General features: G+C 37.6%; 1 protein-coding gene across 2 annotated transcripts in view; it reads left to right on the plus strand.

Moving 5' to 3' along the window:
- Nucleotides 1–5,492: 5,492 nt before the first annotated feature.
- ca10a (carbonic anhydrase 10 (inactive)a) overlaps nt 5,493–17,746 on the plus strand; it is a 178,102-nt gene continuing 165,848 nt past the window's right edge. The window contains exon 1 of one of the 2 annotated variants that reach the window (XM_087794657.1): nt 5,493–6,049. In XM_087794657.1, the coding sequence (XP_087650783.1) occupies nt 5,989–6,049 (61 nt within the window). In that variant the 5' untranslated portion in view covers nt 5,493–5,988. The remainder of the gene's footprint in view (nt 6,050–17,746) is intronic. The other variant, XM_087794658.1, reaches the window with a different exon arrangement.

Consider the following 17,746-nt stretch of genomic DNA (forward strand, 5'->3'; position numbering starts at 1 on the left):
GTTGTTCTTGCAAAGTGATTCAGACACAGGAATTCACTTCTTTTGAATCTCAGATGATCTTGGTTGGTTCTACAAGTCCTTTCTATTGTGTGTCAATCTACCGCCCGCCTGGTCCTGCGGCGATGTTCTTGAAAGACTTTAGTGACTTCTTATCTTCCATTATTCAAATGGAATCTGTTCTTATTCTTGGAGACTTTAATCTTCATGTTGATGACGTCACATCTTGTTCTGCTAAAGAACTTTTAACTTTAACTGAAGCCTTTAATTTTGAGCAACATGTTTCTGAACCCACTCATCAAAAAGGCCACATTTGACTTTAGTTTTTACTCTTGGCCTGGCCATTTCTAATGTATCTGTACATGATGTCCATCTGAGTGATCATTCTCTTGTCTTGTTTAACCTGGACTTCATCACTGAACCTAAGCCTTTGAAAGTTAGGTCTCAGAGGCGTGTCATCTCAGCCGATACTGCAGACAGTTTTTCTGCTATGTTTGACGCTCTTTCCTTTGATGACTGCACAGACGTGGACAGTTTGATTCACTGTTTCACTGGTCATTGTGTTGAAATACTGGATCAAGTGGCACCTGTTAAATCGAACTTGAAAATTCAGAAAAAACGGTGCCCTTGGACAAATGAAGATCTCCTGACTCTGAAGAGACTTTGTCGAAAGACTGAGCGTCTCTGGAAGTCTACTAAACTTGAGGTGCACAGACTTCACCTCAGGGATCTGTTGACTTCTTACAATGAGATGGTAGAAACTGCTAGATCTGATTACATCAGAAAACTGGTAGCAGCAAATAGGAAAAACCCCAAAGTTTTGTTTGACACGATTAATTCTCTTGTGTCTCCTGCTCCTCAAATCACGCCTGTCTTCTGTGAAGCTGACAGCAATGCATTGTTGAGATTTTTCATTGACAAAATTAAATTGATCAAAGAGAAAATCTCTCCCCCTTTGTTTGGAACCCCTACTGTCTCTGAGCCCATCTCCTCCTCTTGGTCCTCCTTCACTGCTGTATCTTTGGGTGATATTTCAGCACTAGTGAACAAGATGAAACCATCCTCTTGCTCAGATGACGTCCTTCCTTGTAGGCTTTTTATCAAAGTATTTGATGTAATTGGCCCCTGGGTTACCAATATGGTGAACCTCTCCCTTTCCACAGGGGTTTTTCCCAATGCATTTAAACATGCCATTGTGGAGCCTCTGCTCAAAAAACCAGGCTTAGACCCAACTGACCTCAGTAATTTCAGGCCTATTTCTAAGCTCCCTTTCTTGTCCAAGATCTTGGAGAAGGTGGTGTCTGAGCAGCTGTCTTTGTTCCTGGAGCGACATCCATGAGAAGTTTCAGTCTGGCTTCCGTAAACCTCACTCTACTAAGACAGCTTTATTGAAAGTGTCCAGTGACATCATGATGTCGGCTGACTCGGGTAAATTCACTGTTCTGGTGCTCTTGGATCTATCCTCAGCCTTTGACACAGTTGATCACCAGATGCTGCTGAGAAGACTAAGGGATGAAGTGGGACTGTCTGGGTCTGTGTTAGAATGGTTCTCATCTTACCTTTCTGGGCGCAGTTTTAGTGTATCTGCCAATCAAATGAGGTCTGAATCGGCAGATCTGTTGTGTGGAGTCCCTCAAGGTTCTGTTCTGGGTCCTTTATTGTTTTTGCTGTACTTGATTCCCCTCTGTAAAATCATTCAGAGATTTCCAGATGTTTCTTATCACATTTTTGCTGATGACATCCAGCTCTACTGCTCTTTTGACCCAACTGAGCCCCAAAGGCTGAACAGCTTAGTCAATTGTTTGCTAGAAATCAAACAATGGCTGAGCGAAAACACTTTACAGCTAAATGTGGACAAAACTGAAACTCTGGTGATTGCTCCTGATGATAAGATTCCAGGGTTGAGTCAGTACTTGGGTGACTTAGGTCAGTCTGTCAAACTGAGCCTGAGAAACCTGGGTGTTGTATTTGATAAAGACATGTCTCTTGTTCGACATTGCAGAAAACTGACCAGAAACTGTTTCCTTCAACTGAGAAAAATCTCTAAACTTAGGAAAATGTTGTCGGAACATGATCTGGAGCTTGTAATCCATGCGTTTGTTTCTTCTCGTCTGGACTATTGTAACAGTTTGTTTTCATGTCTTAACAAGAAGGAGCTGTCTCGTCTGCAGTTGATTCAGAACTCTGCAGCGAGAATTCTGACCCGCTCAAGTAGAAGAACTCACATTTCTCCGATCCTTAAAACTCTTCACTGGCTTCCAGTTTCTTTCAGGATCAACTTTAAAATTCTGGTTCTTACTTTCAGAGCTATTCATGGTCAGGCTCCTCCTTACATCACTGATCTGATCCAGCCTTACACCCCAGCTCGGGCTCTGAGGTCTGTGGATCAGAATCTACTTATGGATCCACGCACACGGCTCAGGACCAGAGGAGAGAAATCTTTCCAGGCTGTTGCTCTTAAGCTTTGGAACGATCTTCCCCTCTCTTTGCGCTTGATGGAGACTACTGACTCCTTTAAGAAACACCTTAAGACGTTTCTATTTGTTCAGGCTTTTCCTTGAATTTCTCGAACTCATGTGTTGTTCTCAGTATTATCTTGATCTTTAAAGTATGTACTTTTTTGAGTTTTGTTTTGATTGTCTAAGCGCTTTGTGACCCTGGTCTCGAAAAGCACTATATAAAAAAATATTACTTACTTACTTACTTACTTTAATTCAGGAAGCAAAATGAAAATACTGTTTAAGTAATAGTTGCGGACGAATAATAGACAATGTAACATTTGTATTTTAATGTTGCACATCTTGCTGTCAGAATCTCAATATTAACCACAGCTTACAGTTTTAGAATCAGAAGTCCCACTGGATTCCATGACAAACCATTAATTCTGTGATCTGCCTCTGATTCATCCTCTGCCTGTCTTCAAACCCATATAAAAGTGTTGTGTTGTGCTTCTTATCGAGTAAAATAGCTAATTTGGCCCTATCCCCAAGATGCCTTTGACCAAATGGTTTGTGTCATACTTTGTTCTGAAGTGTGGTTGCATTTAAAAAATGAACTGGAACGTAACACCTGAAAGAAGCATTTGATGCAGAACAAAAAAAGTTATTGGCTTTAATTATTAAAACTTAGAATCTAGGAAATGTACGATAGATTTGTTAAAGAGACTGTTGTCTACTGACTTAGGATAGATCAAAGGACACTTAGCCCTCATAACACATGGACACTTCAGTATGTCTCATCGTTGGATATGTACCTCTAGAAATCCATGAAATAATGTAATAATATCCTCAAAAATTGTAATATCTAAATGAAGAAACTACGTCAAGATCCATTTTTTCTGTAGCTGGATGATGTTATGAAAGTACTTTGCTCCAAAGGGACAGACGGCAAAAATGCTCTGTAATATGAGGAAGTTGTGCTTGGCCAGGTGATAAAAAAAAGTGTGTTTTAATTGTATTTTATATATATATTAAATCATGCTCAGTGGTTGCCGGCGAACAAATGAAATGGAAAAAAGATCACAGTTTGCGTTCCAGTAAAGTGGGATAAGAATGTTTGAATCAGGAAGTCATCCAGATTTAAACACAATCTATTTTATCACTATGTTCTTCTTTGTATCTCCCTTCAGACAACATTGTTCCTGCTATCTCCTCAGATAAGAGCCATGACCCATCCTCCATCTTAAACTCTCGATAATGCTCAAGACCAGAAGCATTTCTTGTGACATGAAAGTGGATTTCAAATGCATATAGAATGTGTTTTGAAAGGGAAAATAAAACATATTTAAACAATATTTATTTTAATAAGGATGGATTATTTTCTCATATGGTTTCATTCATTGATTTAATAGACGGTCATGGTGCCTGTTTAGAGGCACATTTTCCATTGTAGCGGGCTACTTTTCTGCAGAGCCATTTGCGGCGACATTACTGGAATTAATATTTGATGTCAATGTGGTCCTTTCGTCTTCGCCATCGAGCTGAGAATGGCTTCAATAGAGGAGACGGATCAGATGAGATGCGTATTCCTCAACACAGAATGTGTTTGAGCAAGCATATACTGACAGTCAATCTATGTTAAAATCAGTGGCAATACAATCGGCAAGAAACAATGCATGAAAACGCATGTATACAGGAAGCAATTTCAAGCACACTTTCATTCAGCGAGGGAGTAAGAGGATCTGTGACTGCACGATCAAAGAAAGCTCTTGTAGACATCTCAGTGAAGGCTCTTACATTAAAAGTAGTTGAAATATCTTCCTTCGTGAAACAAAGGCGTGAAATGTGACAGATAGAACAGAAGCTTTTTTGAAAAAAAGGAGGATCTGATGTGAGGTTATGGCTACAAGGCATAGGCGAACCAGGCAGCAAATTAGGGCGTTACTTTTTGGGGGGTGTCGTGAGTAGCATTGTCTTATATAATCCTTTAAATGTCCAGGTATTAGGGACCATTATGTTTACAGTAACTTTACATATAGATATAGATCAATAGATAAAGCAGGACACTCATGAGAGTGAAGTCCCTGGTTTGAAATTGGAATGGAATTGTTTGTGTTTTCCAGCAATCAACAATATCTCTTTTTTCTTTTTGTTCAGGTGTCATCTATATTTTTTCCTATACCCATTAGCATTATGGGGAAAGCACTCTCGCCCGGGTAGTTATTCAATGTAGGATCGCCATTGTTTGCTAAACAGAGATTCATGATTCTTAAAGCAACAAAACTTGCAAGAATATTGAATATCTTTAAGAAAAGAATATATAATAATCTGTATTACCAAATATAATTGTATCCAAAGTGTGCTAGATGTCCTATTTGAGTATTTATAGGGTCACAAACTATCCCACGAACTCGTTGAGATGTAGTTTTTAGCCTTTTGAAAATAAATAGAAAAATTAAGAAACCTTGAACCTCAAAACCTTGAACCTATTTAACTTATTTTATTTCTCATCTGTTGTCGTTTTTTTTTGTTTTTTTTCGAGATGGTGGTGTTTTCTTTTGTTGGGTGAGATTGTACATTTTGCCCACCGTTAAACATTATTTGGAGAATTTAAAACAAAAAATCGAAACAAGGTGGATTGCCGACCTGTTGTGTTGTGTATAAACATAAATATAGAACACACAAGTGTAACCTCTGGAATGATGACTCATATGATGCTGATGTGCAATCACACTACCTCTATTACTATGGATAATATAATAAAAGTAAGAAGTACATCCTGAGCCTTTATAAGTTAAAAATATTCATAATTTATATAGCCTTGTAGAAATATAAATTAACAATATATATATATTTTACAGATATTATATTATATTATTCAGATAAGAGATTTTTATATATGCATTCAGCCGCCAAGAAGACACTTGCTTCCTCTTTTAATTTAAAACTCATAAATTATCATATTCCCGTAAACGTTTTTTTCTTTCTTCCTTTTTTTATTTTTATTCTGACAGCACCGACAGGAAGCGCTCACTCTGATCGAGCGCAACTTCACGGCTCGCGTTGTCAAAGGGAAGTCCCATCACTCGCAGGCTGGTACGCAGGAGGTGTGGACTTTCTCACTTCCAGAGGTGATTCGCTCTCACTCCGCAAACTCCAGCTGCCTTCCTCTGCTTCTCTCTCCGAGCCAGACTGAAACCCAGAGACCATGTGTGACTTCTCCTGAGAGCACGGGACGCTCGGTCATGGACGGATGCTTGGCTGTGGAATTAAGAAACCGTTAACTGAGGAGCCTCTTTCTTTTCTGCGTGGAAATCATTTCTGTGGATCCATGGTGTAGTGGAGTGTCGTGGACGGAGTAGCGGTGCTGTTCATTCTTTTGCTTGTTACCTGCTATGTTTGTGGTTTGGAGCAGAGTACCTGGAGGAAGGTGTGCTGCGGGATCCAGCTTGAAAGAACAGAGGAACTGATAAAAAAAAGAACCTTCATCTCTTCTTTGCGTTTACTTTTGAATCCGAATCTGCGCCTAATGTTCGTGTAATGAGGACAGAGAATGGATATACTTTGGGAAATACTGATCCTACTTCAAACCAATTGGATTGTCAGCATATCAGGTGAGTGTTCCGGGGTGTGGGGCAGTTGTAAAACCTCCCGGGACAGCCCTAGTGTCGATCCTGTATTTTATTTTTAATCCCCCTGTTTGAGGAATAAGTGTCCTCCAATCTTGCGTGTGCGTGCGCGAGACTCCAAATCAACGACTCTGACGCACCCATGAAAAGGGTGATAATGACATGGATGATGTTCGAGTAAACCCGTGTCACGTTCCTTTCCCCTCTCGTAGATGAGATGAGAATAAAAGTATTCATGTTTGAGTTATTCTGCTGTAAAACATGGGTGCGCGCGCGGGAGCGCAGTGAGGAGCGGATGCAGGTTGTGATGCGTTTGCGGCTCAGGACGCGCTCTGCGTCTGAGCGGATCACAGATGAGAATGAAAGCGCATCTGACGCGTTAAGCCTGAGCTTCTTTTCAGAGTTTAAAGTCAACCTAAAAGCTTTTTTTTTTTAAATGGCCAAATTGAAAATATGTATAATATGCGACTTTTAACAAGTCGTGAGTAAATCATATATTTGGAATGTCATTCACAAACGAGGACTCATCGCTCCTCGAGCCTGTAGACTGGAGGAAATACTCAGTGGTACTGGTGGAGCTGAGAAGGCCGGCCCTCCCATCAAGTGAATGAGGAAGACACTCCTTTAGCAGCCAACTCCTTATTGAGAGAGTGAGAGTATAAAGGATGATATGATTCTAGGTTGATCCATTTTGATCTATGTTTAAACTATAATCAACATACACTTCTGCTGCAGCTGGCATTATAGCCTGTTTTTTGCTTATGACAGCAACTTGAGAACAATGGTGTTAAAGGCCTGTCAAAGTTCTATCAAATAAAACATTTTCATTAATACTAATTAATTAAATAAATTTAGAACCCCACACCCATTTATTTTACATTAATATATGAATGTGTGTCTTATTCCTCCACAATAATAATTTATATAATTCACAAATGTCAAAAGAAAAGCAAGTAAAGTAAATCCTTGCATTAGGAAATGTTCAGGGCCTCTAGCTGCCCCTCTAAATGAAATAATTTGCTCAGTTATTAGGAAAACCAAAGACAGGAAATCCATATGGGTTAAGAACTATTGTAGTTTTCCAGTATAAATTATTTAGATATTAATAACAAAATTACTTGATATAAGCGATTGGCTGACATAGAAACACCAAAGGCCTCATTCAGAACAGGATACTAGCAGGCAATCCAGAATGTAATGTGGATGACTTCATCTCTTTAACGATCATAAATGTTTGTATTTTTACTTTTTGCAAATATTGTACAGCTATAAAAAATTTCATCATTAAATAATTATAAAATAGAATTGAACCACAACGTTCCCCGTGCAGATATTATTTCTGAATGAATCATGCCATATGCTGGGTTTCGTGGTTAATTGGTTATATTGCTGTATTGCTGTTAGTTGCTTCATGCATTTCGTGTGGTGATAATAGGATAGAATCTTTGAAAAAATGAACACAGTGAATGTGAACTGTTTTTGTTTTGTTTTTTCATTTCGTTTGGCAAGGAGCACCTGTGGCAAGTCGCAGTCTACAGGTTGCAGGAGGGACTCTTTAAATGTCATGATTCTGAACTGAAAGCAAGGACAATATTTGCAGGTGAAAAAAAAGGGAGTGAATCCCCAAGAGTAATGTGTGAAAGCAAATTTGTGTCCCTCATTCATGTTATACATTTGAGTTCATACTAAGAGTCCATGTATTTCTCACTGTTTTTGTCTTTTATTGACAAAAACATTCATGAATTTAAACGGTGATTTATTGGTGATATTCAACGATTGGTTTGTTTTCATAATCGATCCATTTTTGCACTTATTTTAAAGGTTAGTTCACCCAAAATTCAAACTAATTTTCTACCCACTCTCATGTCAGCTAATGGTTGAGTAATCTGTTCCTTTTTAGTGTTATTGGCAAAAGTGTATGTTCATTTTAATTTAGCAACCTGAACTCAGGTTCATATTCAGCCTCGATGATAAGGCTAAGTCGCCAAGAGGGTGAGTAGAAAATAAGTGAAGTTTGAATTTTGGTTGAACTATCACTTAAATACATATAACAAGCACATGTACATGCCTTAAAATATATAAATCCCTGAAGGGATTTAAGCTTTAATTCAAAGCAATCATCACTTCTGCTTGCAATGAATGAATCATCATGTTATTGATAGTGTGTTGACATCAAAGCCTATGTAAGGGGTCTCATTATCCTGGTGTCTTTTCTAGCCTATCATTAACGAAACAATCAAACAACTCTAATTAAAACATTGTATTCCTACGGGAATTACGCTAATTGCTGTTTTAACTTTTGACCTTATTCCCTGTCCACTCCTTCCTTGACAACCCCCCTCGCCCACAAACCAAGATGTTGAATTTACCTTAGAAAAACATGGAGAAAGTGATGAATAGAAAACAGTTTGTTACAAGAATCACCTCACATCAACAATACCTCAATTTGTCCTTTGGTTTCATTAAGATATCGATCTACTGTTAGGTCAAACATGGTTTTCCTTAATTGGATGAGGAGAGGATCCAGTGATAACTGAGTCAGAAGTAACCCTCTGCAAATGTATTTGGAGCAGACCTCCTGCCCTACAGGTACTGCAAGATCCGGTGTTGATGTTGGAGCACTCAGTTACTTTCACTGGGTTGAGAGTCTTCCCTGCTGGAACAAAGAGGAAAACACTTTGCTGCTTAATGTGGCAGACACTATAATATTAATATTGTTTTGTCTGCAATGACTTTGTGGTCTTTATTCCCCGCTGAAGAAAAGTTTCTACTTTTCATCTCCTGTCTATCTGTGCGTTTCACAACAGCATGAGGGAAGGCTTTTATTGTGTTTTGTTTTTTTCGAGAAACGCTGTGAATTTTTTTTTTTTCAATAATTGATGACCTCTAAGAATAATTACAAGAAGTTTGGGCGTAACAAAATCACACGACCGTTAAGTCACAAGACACGCTTTTGCAGGTCACCCTTAATATATTTTTAATTTAAGAATTGGCATTTTCTAGTCCCACTTAAGTTTGACACTTGATCTTAACACGTCAAGACGAGGTGAATAAGTGGACTGTGCTACAGCCGGCCTTTGCACACTATTCGTACATCAGCAACTGTAACGTTGGATCGGGCGACAAGGATAATGCATGTGAAGAAGACTTTGCAGAGGGGTTATTATCGTGCCCATTCGTGCTTGTACCGAGGACATGAAAGTCTCTTCTGTGCCAGGACTGGAATCCGTGATGTAATCAAGCGGTGAAGCTCGGCATTATTCCAATAGCCGAGCGCAGGAGACGGACTGTTTGCCACTGTGACAGCAACAGCCGGAGGTGATTTTCAGGAGAGAATGAGCAGCCATCTTCACACTATGATCAAATATAGATGGTGATACCTTATGGCCAAACACTTAAAAGAAATTCATCATCCTTATTTTTCTCGGAACAAATCCAGTCCCAAGTCTGAAAGTGAAAAGAAAAAAGCCCCATGACCAAATACATCAGGTTACAAACTCCTTTTTTGCCGAATGCTATCATTGATCTCAATCATTAGTGTAGTCTCTCAGCGACTGGCAAATCAGACCCTCATGCGTCTAGAGTTAGAATCCTCTTAACCCGAGAGAATGAAGTGTAAATCCAGCTTTTCTCTGGATCAGTGAAATAACATGTCAGCAGTTTTCATGTTAGGAACGAGATCCAAGAACGGACTTTTTATTTTTTTTTGCCTTGTCAGCTTAGTCGTCATTTGATCATTTGATTTTCCTTTTCATTTCAATTGATATCATCCAGATAATGTCGCACAGGTTTAGAATCAGAATCAGAATCAGAATCCTTTATTTGTCCCGCGAGGGGAAATTCGGTTTAAACAGCAATATACAAAAATAAAAAACAGACCAGAACCCAAACCCAGAAATAAAAATAAAATGAAAAAAATCTAAATAGAATAGAATAAAAATCTGCCCTATATTATATACATACACTAACATATTTACAAAAATAACAAGAAGAAAAGGTGCTGTTAAATATTATCTGGTTGTGTTCTTGTTGTGGAGTCTGATGGCAGCAGGGAGGAGTTACTTAAGATGCAATATAAACACAATATCTCAATGGTTGGTGGACAACTATCTAAGTACAAACCAGATTTAAATCCAAAATAACCCAATTTCTAATGTCACTAAGTTCAATCTTATTATGAAACTAATAACATTTGTTTGTGGAGATATTTTTAAACTAAAATTATAAATGTTGTTACCCTCAAATATCTGAGTAAACTATCTAACCTGAAAAAGCATATTTTTAAATATGAAAGTAAAGGCTGGTCAAACTATTACGTACATCTATCTATCTATGTGAGTATCAAAGCAAGTGTGAATAATTTATTTGCATGTAAACTGCAAACTTTCCAGATTTTCCTCAGGTGGTTTAGGAAGTAATTTTCGTTCATATTTTTTAATTTAATTGGACCCTTGTGTTTTCTAGATGAAAATGACTCTCTGAACTTCCGTAATTTACGTACAATTGGAGTCATCAGAACATACATACAGACAAGTTCAAGAGCTTGAATATGAGCCGTTTGGATCTGGCTTTATTAGAAAAAATATAATTCTTCTGGAGGTAACATTGCCACCCACTAGTGCTACAGTTGTCCTTGATGTTATTGACTTTAAAAAGATAAGCATGCATTCTTTTAGTTTTAAAAGAAATTATAAACATTGGCAGCAGTGGTAAAATCAAAGGAAACTAACTCAAATAGGGGTAAATGATAAAACCTGTGTGTTATTTTATCGTTATCCAGTTATCTTCTAGATGACGAGAGGCTCCAGTCATGATAGCTAATGATAGTGTCATTCTCTTAACTCTCTTGACTTGGTGTGCGTCTCTTAGCGATGGCACATTATATTCACACTTTTATGTAACGCATGCTACATATATAGGCTCTTTGAAGTTCTGGACCTCCCACTCACTCTATGTATTAGTATCTGCTTCACCAGTGTCCGTGCCGATTTAGTCCTTGATTAAATTTGGTTGCATGTGATTTGATTTAGCGTTCACTCTCACACATGGATCAGAAAAGCACTGCAGCACTTGTTGTACTCTGTAACTCTTGATCTCCGTGTAGCATGCTAATAGCTTTCTTGTCCATAGATAATGGATGTTGATGCTTATCTCTTTATCTGTCAGCCAAGTACGATTTTAAGAAGAGCTGTGAAATGTTGTTAAGGCTTTGTTGTATCTACAATTCTGTTGAGAATTCATAGTCAATACCACTGCTTTACCTGAAAATGGTGGAAGAAGGAAGACATCCATTCACAAACACAAAATATATAATTTATTTAATATATATCTAGTATTGGGGGAACATAGGAAGTGACACAAGGTTGTGGGGGAGCACATCCATGCAGTGGTCAAGCATAATCTGTTGTGTACGGAAGATAATCAATCAGCTGGCATTAGATAAATAGCAGGGATGCACAACATGTTTGGCCACCAATGATATTTGGACTAAAATGGCCCAAAACTGCATTTTTTGCTTTCATTCAAAAAACTCTTATCAGCTAACAACATGGCCGAAACTGGATGTTGGGATGATGCAAATCCGGACATGGTATTCCGGTTAAAGAACGCAGATAGATTTAGACACTGTTTTATTTCAGCCCTTCTTACATTACACACATTAATAAATCAACATTTTACACTTTGTTGATAGAAAGACTTGGATAACACAATGTCAGTTTTGCTGCTCAGCGAAAATAAATAAATAGTTGATTTAATTTTTTTTTTTAATTGTTCATTGTTGAAAGTCCACCGTTTATACTATGGGTTGCATACATAATCTCACTCATTTAATGTTTTACGTTCAATTCAATTCAACTGAGAATGTCTCATCAAACCTTGACCGGAAAGGTTCGCAACCGAGTGTGAACTGTAGGGGATGAGAATCAGCAACTCCAAATCTGAGTACATGGTTCTCAGTCGAAACAAGGTGGGAAGCCTACCCCCCTAAGTCAATACGTTGTGTAACCACCCTTTGCTGCAATTGCAGCCGCTAGTCTTTTGGGGTATGTAGCTAACAGAGTGGAACATCTTGAGACTGGAACATTTGCCCATTCTTCTTTGAAAAACAGCCTCAAGCTCAGTTAGATTAGATGGTGAACGCTTGTGAACTGTAGTTTTCAGATCTTTCCACAGATTCTCATATGGATTTAGGTCTTGGCTTTCTAACATATGGACATTTTTTCATTTTAACCATTCCATTGTTGCCCTGGCTTTATGTTTAGAGTCATTGTCTTGTTGGAAGGTGAACTTTCGCCCCAGTTACAAATCTTTTGCAGGCTTCACCAAGTTTTTTATCCAATATTGCCCTGTATTTGGCTCCATCTATTTTCCAATTGACTCTAACTACTTTCCCTGTCCTTGCTGAAGAGTAGCACCCCCAGAGCACGATATTACCACCAGCATTTTTGACAGAGTAGTGTTTTCCTTTTTAAATCTCAGTATCTGGTGCCCTCAGTTTAGCTTCATTAGAACGTCAATGCAACAGATTATTCATCAGAGAGTGCCATCTAGTGACCTCTGATACTTTCCATTAAGCTTCAACAACCCTTCGCTAACTGTCCGTTCTGCCACTGTCGTTTTCAGAGCTCAGTAAGTGGGAGTGTCAGTTGAAAACATGATCGTAAGTTTAATTAAATTAGTGGTTTAGAGCAAAGAGTTCAATCTAGTGGCCTTTTAAAATAAGCATACCATTATTAGAAACCTTATCAGCTGTTTCATTGAAACTGCAGTGGCCTGTCATTCATTAAAACAAGGCCTCCTCAGGGTTGCGCATGACTAAATGAAGCAACAACTTTTGTCTGCATGTCATGATCTTTCTCACAAATCGCAGCAATCGTTTTAATCATTCCAAGAGTTGCTTGTCTGTGTTCCACTTGTGGAGAAGCATTGCATTCACCTCAGTGTCGCTGAACAAGGTCGCAGACAGACCCTGGCGCTGACACAAAAGAGCAGAAATGCTATTCCGTTTATTAATCCATGCAGAGAGAGGAAACCTTGCTTAATTTTAATTAAGTGGACACAGAGGCTTGAAATACAGTTCAATACCAATCATGCCAACATTTTGCAGGAAAAAAAGAAGCCAGTACCTATCAGTGTAGGGAGTAACGCATTATCAGGTAACACGTTATAACTACTGCGGTAAAAACTGCTATAACTAATTACTTTGTCAAAAACCCTAATCATTGCTTAGTTTTAACAGCCACATCACGTTACCTGAAAACACCATCATTCAGTGATTCTGTCGATTATCTTGGCAGAGCAACAGAGTGTCATGTGAAAGGTTGACTCTTCCAGACCCACATCGTCTATTTTTTTATCCTTTACAAGACGCTATTTATATTCTTACACAATAATTAATGGATGTCATTATGTCATAACTCTTTTAAATTAATAGTTAATGAAAGAAACAACATCTGTTTACTTTCTTTGATCCTTTTTGCCACACATCAATTATGCATTGAATTACAATCGGATTGCAATGGTCTGTTCAATAACATATATTTTAAAGCTAAACGCGAAACACTACAACTGTTGTGTTCTATCACTTCAATGAAAAAAAGTAACACACAGAAAATAGAGACGTCCTGTCGGTGAGAAACAGAAATGATGATTTTACATAGTATTAGTTCACTGTTGTATGCACTTACTTGTTTTATTTTTTATGTTTTTTTCTTTGTTTAACACTTTGAGTTGTGCATTGTTTGTTATTGTCCTTTAAAGGTTGTTGTGTTTTAATACAGTGTTGTTCAATTTCATTGTTTTTTTATAGGTTTGTCTGGTCAGTAGGAAAATGGAGAATGGAATTTTGTGTGTTCGCAGAGGTTAATAAATTGGGCAAGTATTGGCCTATTGAGAAAATTGGCAATATGTATTAGCCCCAATGCTATTTGTTTTTATTAATTTCATTTGTTGTTCTTTCATTTATTGTTCTTACATTTATTGTTCTTACATTTTGTCTTAGTTGATTAATCACAGCATCCAAACTTACATTAGCCTGTACGCTTGGCAAATAGAATATAATCTAGTTACTTTAAAAGTATCGAGTAACTTAAAGTAACAAAGTTACCCTTGGAAGTAGTAAGTAACTAATAATGTAGCTAATGTACTGTTTTTAAGTAACTTACCCAACATTGGTGAATTTATAGGAAAACTATTTATTATCATCCACAGAGCCACCAGATTTTGCTTATCTGCTCGCCTCTCCACTTCCCTAGTTGAACACACCTTGACCTGTACATCATTTTTTATGCTTGAAAACAGTGAAAAACAAGATGTTTTACAAGGTCCATTTTACCTTTCAGATCACTGTATATATATATATATATATATATATATATATATTATATATATATGTAAGCATGTACCTCTGTTGACAGCTTGAGAAAAAGCGTCACACGGCCAGTCAGAGTCACCACTGACTTCAAGGGTGCTAGCGTGACTTTTAGGCTGGTTGTGACAGATTACGAAAAAAAAAGCTGCGGAAGCTGCTGAGAGCTAAGAAGGCCAAAATGTTGGAGGGCTTGAGAGTTTTAAAAAAGCTGTAACTTGCCTAATATTTGAGCCGTAGAGCGCTCTAGTTTGAATGATACAAGGAGAAAATAACTCTACTGTAGGGAGTATTTACTGCACGGTAGTTTCTGCATTTTTTGGCCAAAAAATAAGTACCTAAATATTTTTTAATTGTATTATTATTATCATTATTTATTCTTTTTTGGTTTTAAAATAATATCATCATCATTGTTTACATTATTGTTCATCATTAGCTTTCAAAATTTTCTTAAATTGAGCTATCCATGGTGCTGAAAAACACATTTTTATCAGGCTTGAAAATCCTGTATGAATCTTTTAACAACATTATAAAAATAAAATATTAATATAATATAGCCAAAGCCCAGTATGTTGTTGTATTTATTTTAATATTACTTTTAATATTATTTAAAATTATTTTTTCTTTGTTTTGTGTATTTTGCCACTTGTAATTAACAAGGCAATAAACACACAATTCTTACCTGCTTAGAATAATTAATTAATTAATTAATAATATTGTCTAAATTTAATGTATTATTTTAAAGGTAATGCAGTTTAATTTTTCACTGATTCTTTTAATGGTATAGAATGATAAATGTACTGGAAAAGAGCCCCATCTAGAATTTTTTATACTGCCACTGATGAGAGGGCAACCAAGTTGTCTCAGCTTTGTTAATGTTACTAGATGATTTACGTCTGATTAATTTGTTGTCATTATAACAACCTCAGTTAATGGAAGATAATCTCCAATACATTTAAAATTATTTTGAAGCTCAAAACATATATCTAACGCTATTTAAATTTAAGTCATTATTTATTTTTCTACTGAGGCTGCCGCATATTTCTGCATCATCTATCAATAAGCAGACATATTCCTATGACTTATTATTTTGAACAATGTACCCCCTGTCGAGAAGTAGGAAACGGAATCAGAGAAAAGTGACTCACTCACTTGGTAGAGCAGTAATGAACAGGTCTCTGCACCATCTTCTGTTGCTGACAGGCAAAAGAAAAAAGGAAAACATTTGTATTCAAAGCTGTTACTGAATACTTTATGATTAATTGAGCGTGTCAAACACTGCGCAAACACGAACCAAGGCTGCTTTTAAATGTCAGAGTAGTTGGGATTACGTTCTACAGTTTCGGCCTGTTTGCTTTTCGGCAAGATTAATATTTAATGCCCACCAGTACTGACGAAACATGTCTGTGATTCTTGAGGCAATCAGACTGCCTTTGGGTTTGAGTTCGGATTTAACAACAAAACCAGAAAGTAGTGATTCACACCCGCAAGGTGGAATGTTTTTGTTTTTTTGTGCCTTGCTATGCTACAGCAGCCGTGACATGTCGAACTTAAATAGAAAGTTGTACTTTTTAGTACTCCAATTCTCATTTCAGTTTTAATTAACTTTTCATTGTGATTGTGTCTATTTTTCGAACTGGGATGTTGCTCAAATAATTGCTTCATGTAACAACATGTTTTGATGCTATTATTCTTCAGAGCTCTATAGGGTCTCCACTTTAAAAAAAGACTTTACAGAGCTTTTTATAGTCTGGCTGTTTCAATGATGAATTTCCTTTACAACATGCTAGAAAAGAATCAAATGGCATTGAAATAAGGCTTTTTTAATCATAAGATAAAGTTAGAAATAATAGTTATAGTTGCTAGTCTGCCTTTTATACATTTTTTGTCATGATCCTAGGAAGTTGAATTCCGATATTAGATGTCTTTGTCGTGGACCACGTTCTGCGATTCAACATTATTGGATTCCTCAAACTTGATCCTGTGGAAAAAGAATCAGACTGAGGCGAGGGAGCTGAAAACAATAAATTAAATTGGTTAATAAGGTGGTTGTTGTTTGAGAGGACGGGGCTGGAGGCAGTGGCATCTTTCTTGGCTGTAAGATTGATTTAGTTTTCTACCGATGCCCTGGGTGAAGGTATTTAACCAGTTTATAATTCACCATTTCACATCAGACATAGAAAAATGTTGTGATCACTGACTGGCTTGTTGTCATGTTTGTGACAGCGCCATCTAATACAAAAACATAAGTTATGCAGTTGTTTGTACGCTGCACCGATCTGTGTTGTTGAAGATAGAGCTAAGCAAAAAGGCAAAGCTCTCTGTATGCCGGTCTATCTACCTTGCTACCCTCAACAATGGTCCCGAATGGTAGGTTAGTGACAAAAAAGATTGCGGGTACAAGATTCCAAAATAAGTTTATTTGAGGGTGGCTGAGCTCGGGGTGAGAAGCAAGGTCATCTGTGAGAGGCTTGGGGTACTGCTCCTCCTCCGTCTTGAGGGGAGTCAATTGAGGTGGCTCCGGCATCTGATTAGGACGCTGGTGAGGAGTTCAGGTTATGTCCCACTGGTGTGAGACCACGGGGTAGAACCAGGACATGCAAGACACTCTCTCAGCTGGTCTGTGAACACCATTGGGGTCCCATGGAAAGAGCTGGACAAAGTAATTGGGGCGAGGAAAGTATGGGCTGAGATGAGATTAATTCAAACCAGTCCAACACAATAGCAATTCAAGTGTATTAAGGGGGGCAGTGGCAGAACTGAGTCAGCCAAAAGGTTACACAGGTCGAGGTATTGAAAGTTTCTTGACAAAATCACAGGGTCGGACTATGAAGCACTTGTGGTCTTTCAACTTGTCTTGATCTACTGTCAGTAATAGCAGCTGAGACAGGTAAACATCCGCGGGACTACGTCAAATGTTATGCATCACTGGGCGTAATATTTTTTAGTACAGAGTTAGACATTTGAGCCTCCAAATACACATCTGTTAAAAAAAATTCACATTCCTCCCCTGCACACAGACACAATATCTTAAGACATTTTTATTCGTGCAGGCTTTTCCTTGATTTTCTGAGACTCCTGTGTTGTTCTCAGTATTATCTTGATCTTTTAAGTATATATTTTATTGAGTTTTGTTTTGATTGTTTAAGCGCTTTGTGACCCTGGTCTGGAACAGCGCTCTACAAATATAATTTACTTACTTACTTACAATTGGCAAGAAAGACTTTGTTACCGTATTTTCCCTGTAAAACCTACATGAATAAGTCATTAGAAAATAGGTAAATCTATAACATCACAACCTTATACAGTGAAAT

This window comes from Callionymus lyra, chromosome 6, assembly GCF_982586985.1.
Source record: "Callionymus lyra chromosome 6, fCalLyr1.hap1.1, whole genome shotgun sequence".
NCBI classification, from domain to species: Eukaryota; Metazoa; Chordata; class Actinopteri; order Syngnathiformes; family Callionymidae; genus Callionymus; species Callionymus lyra.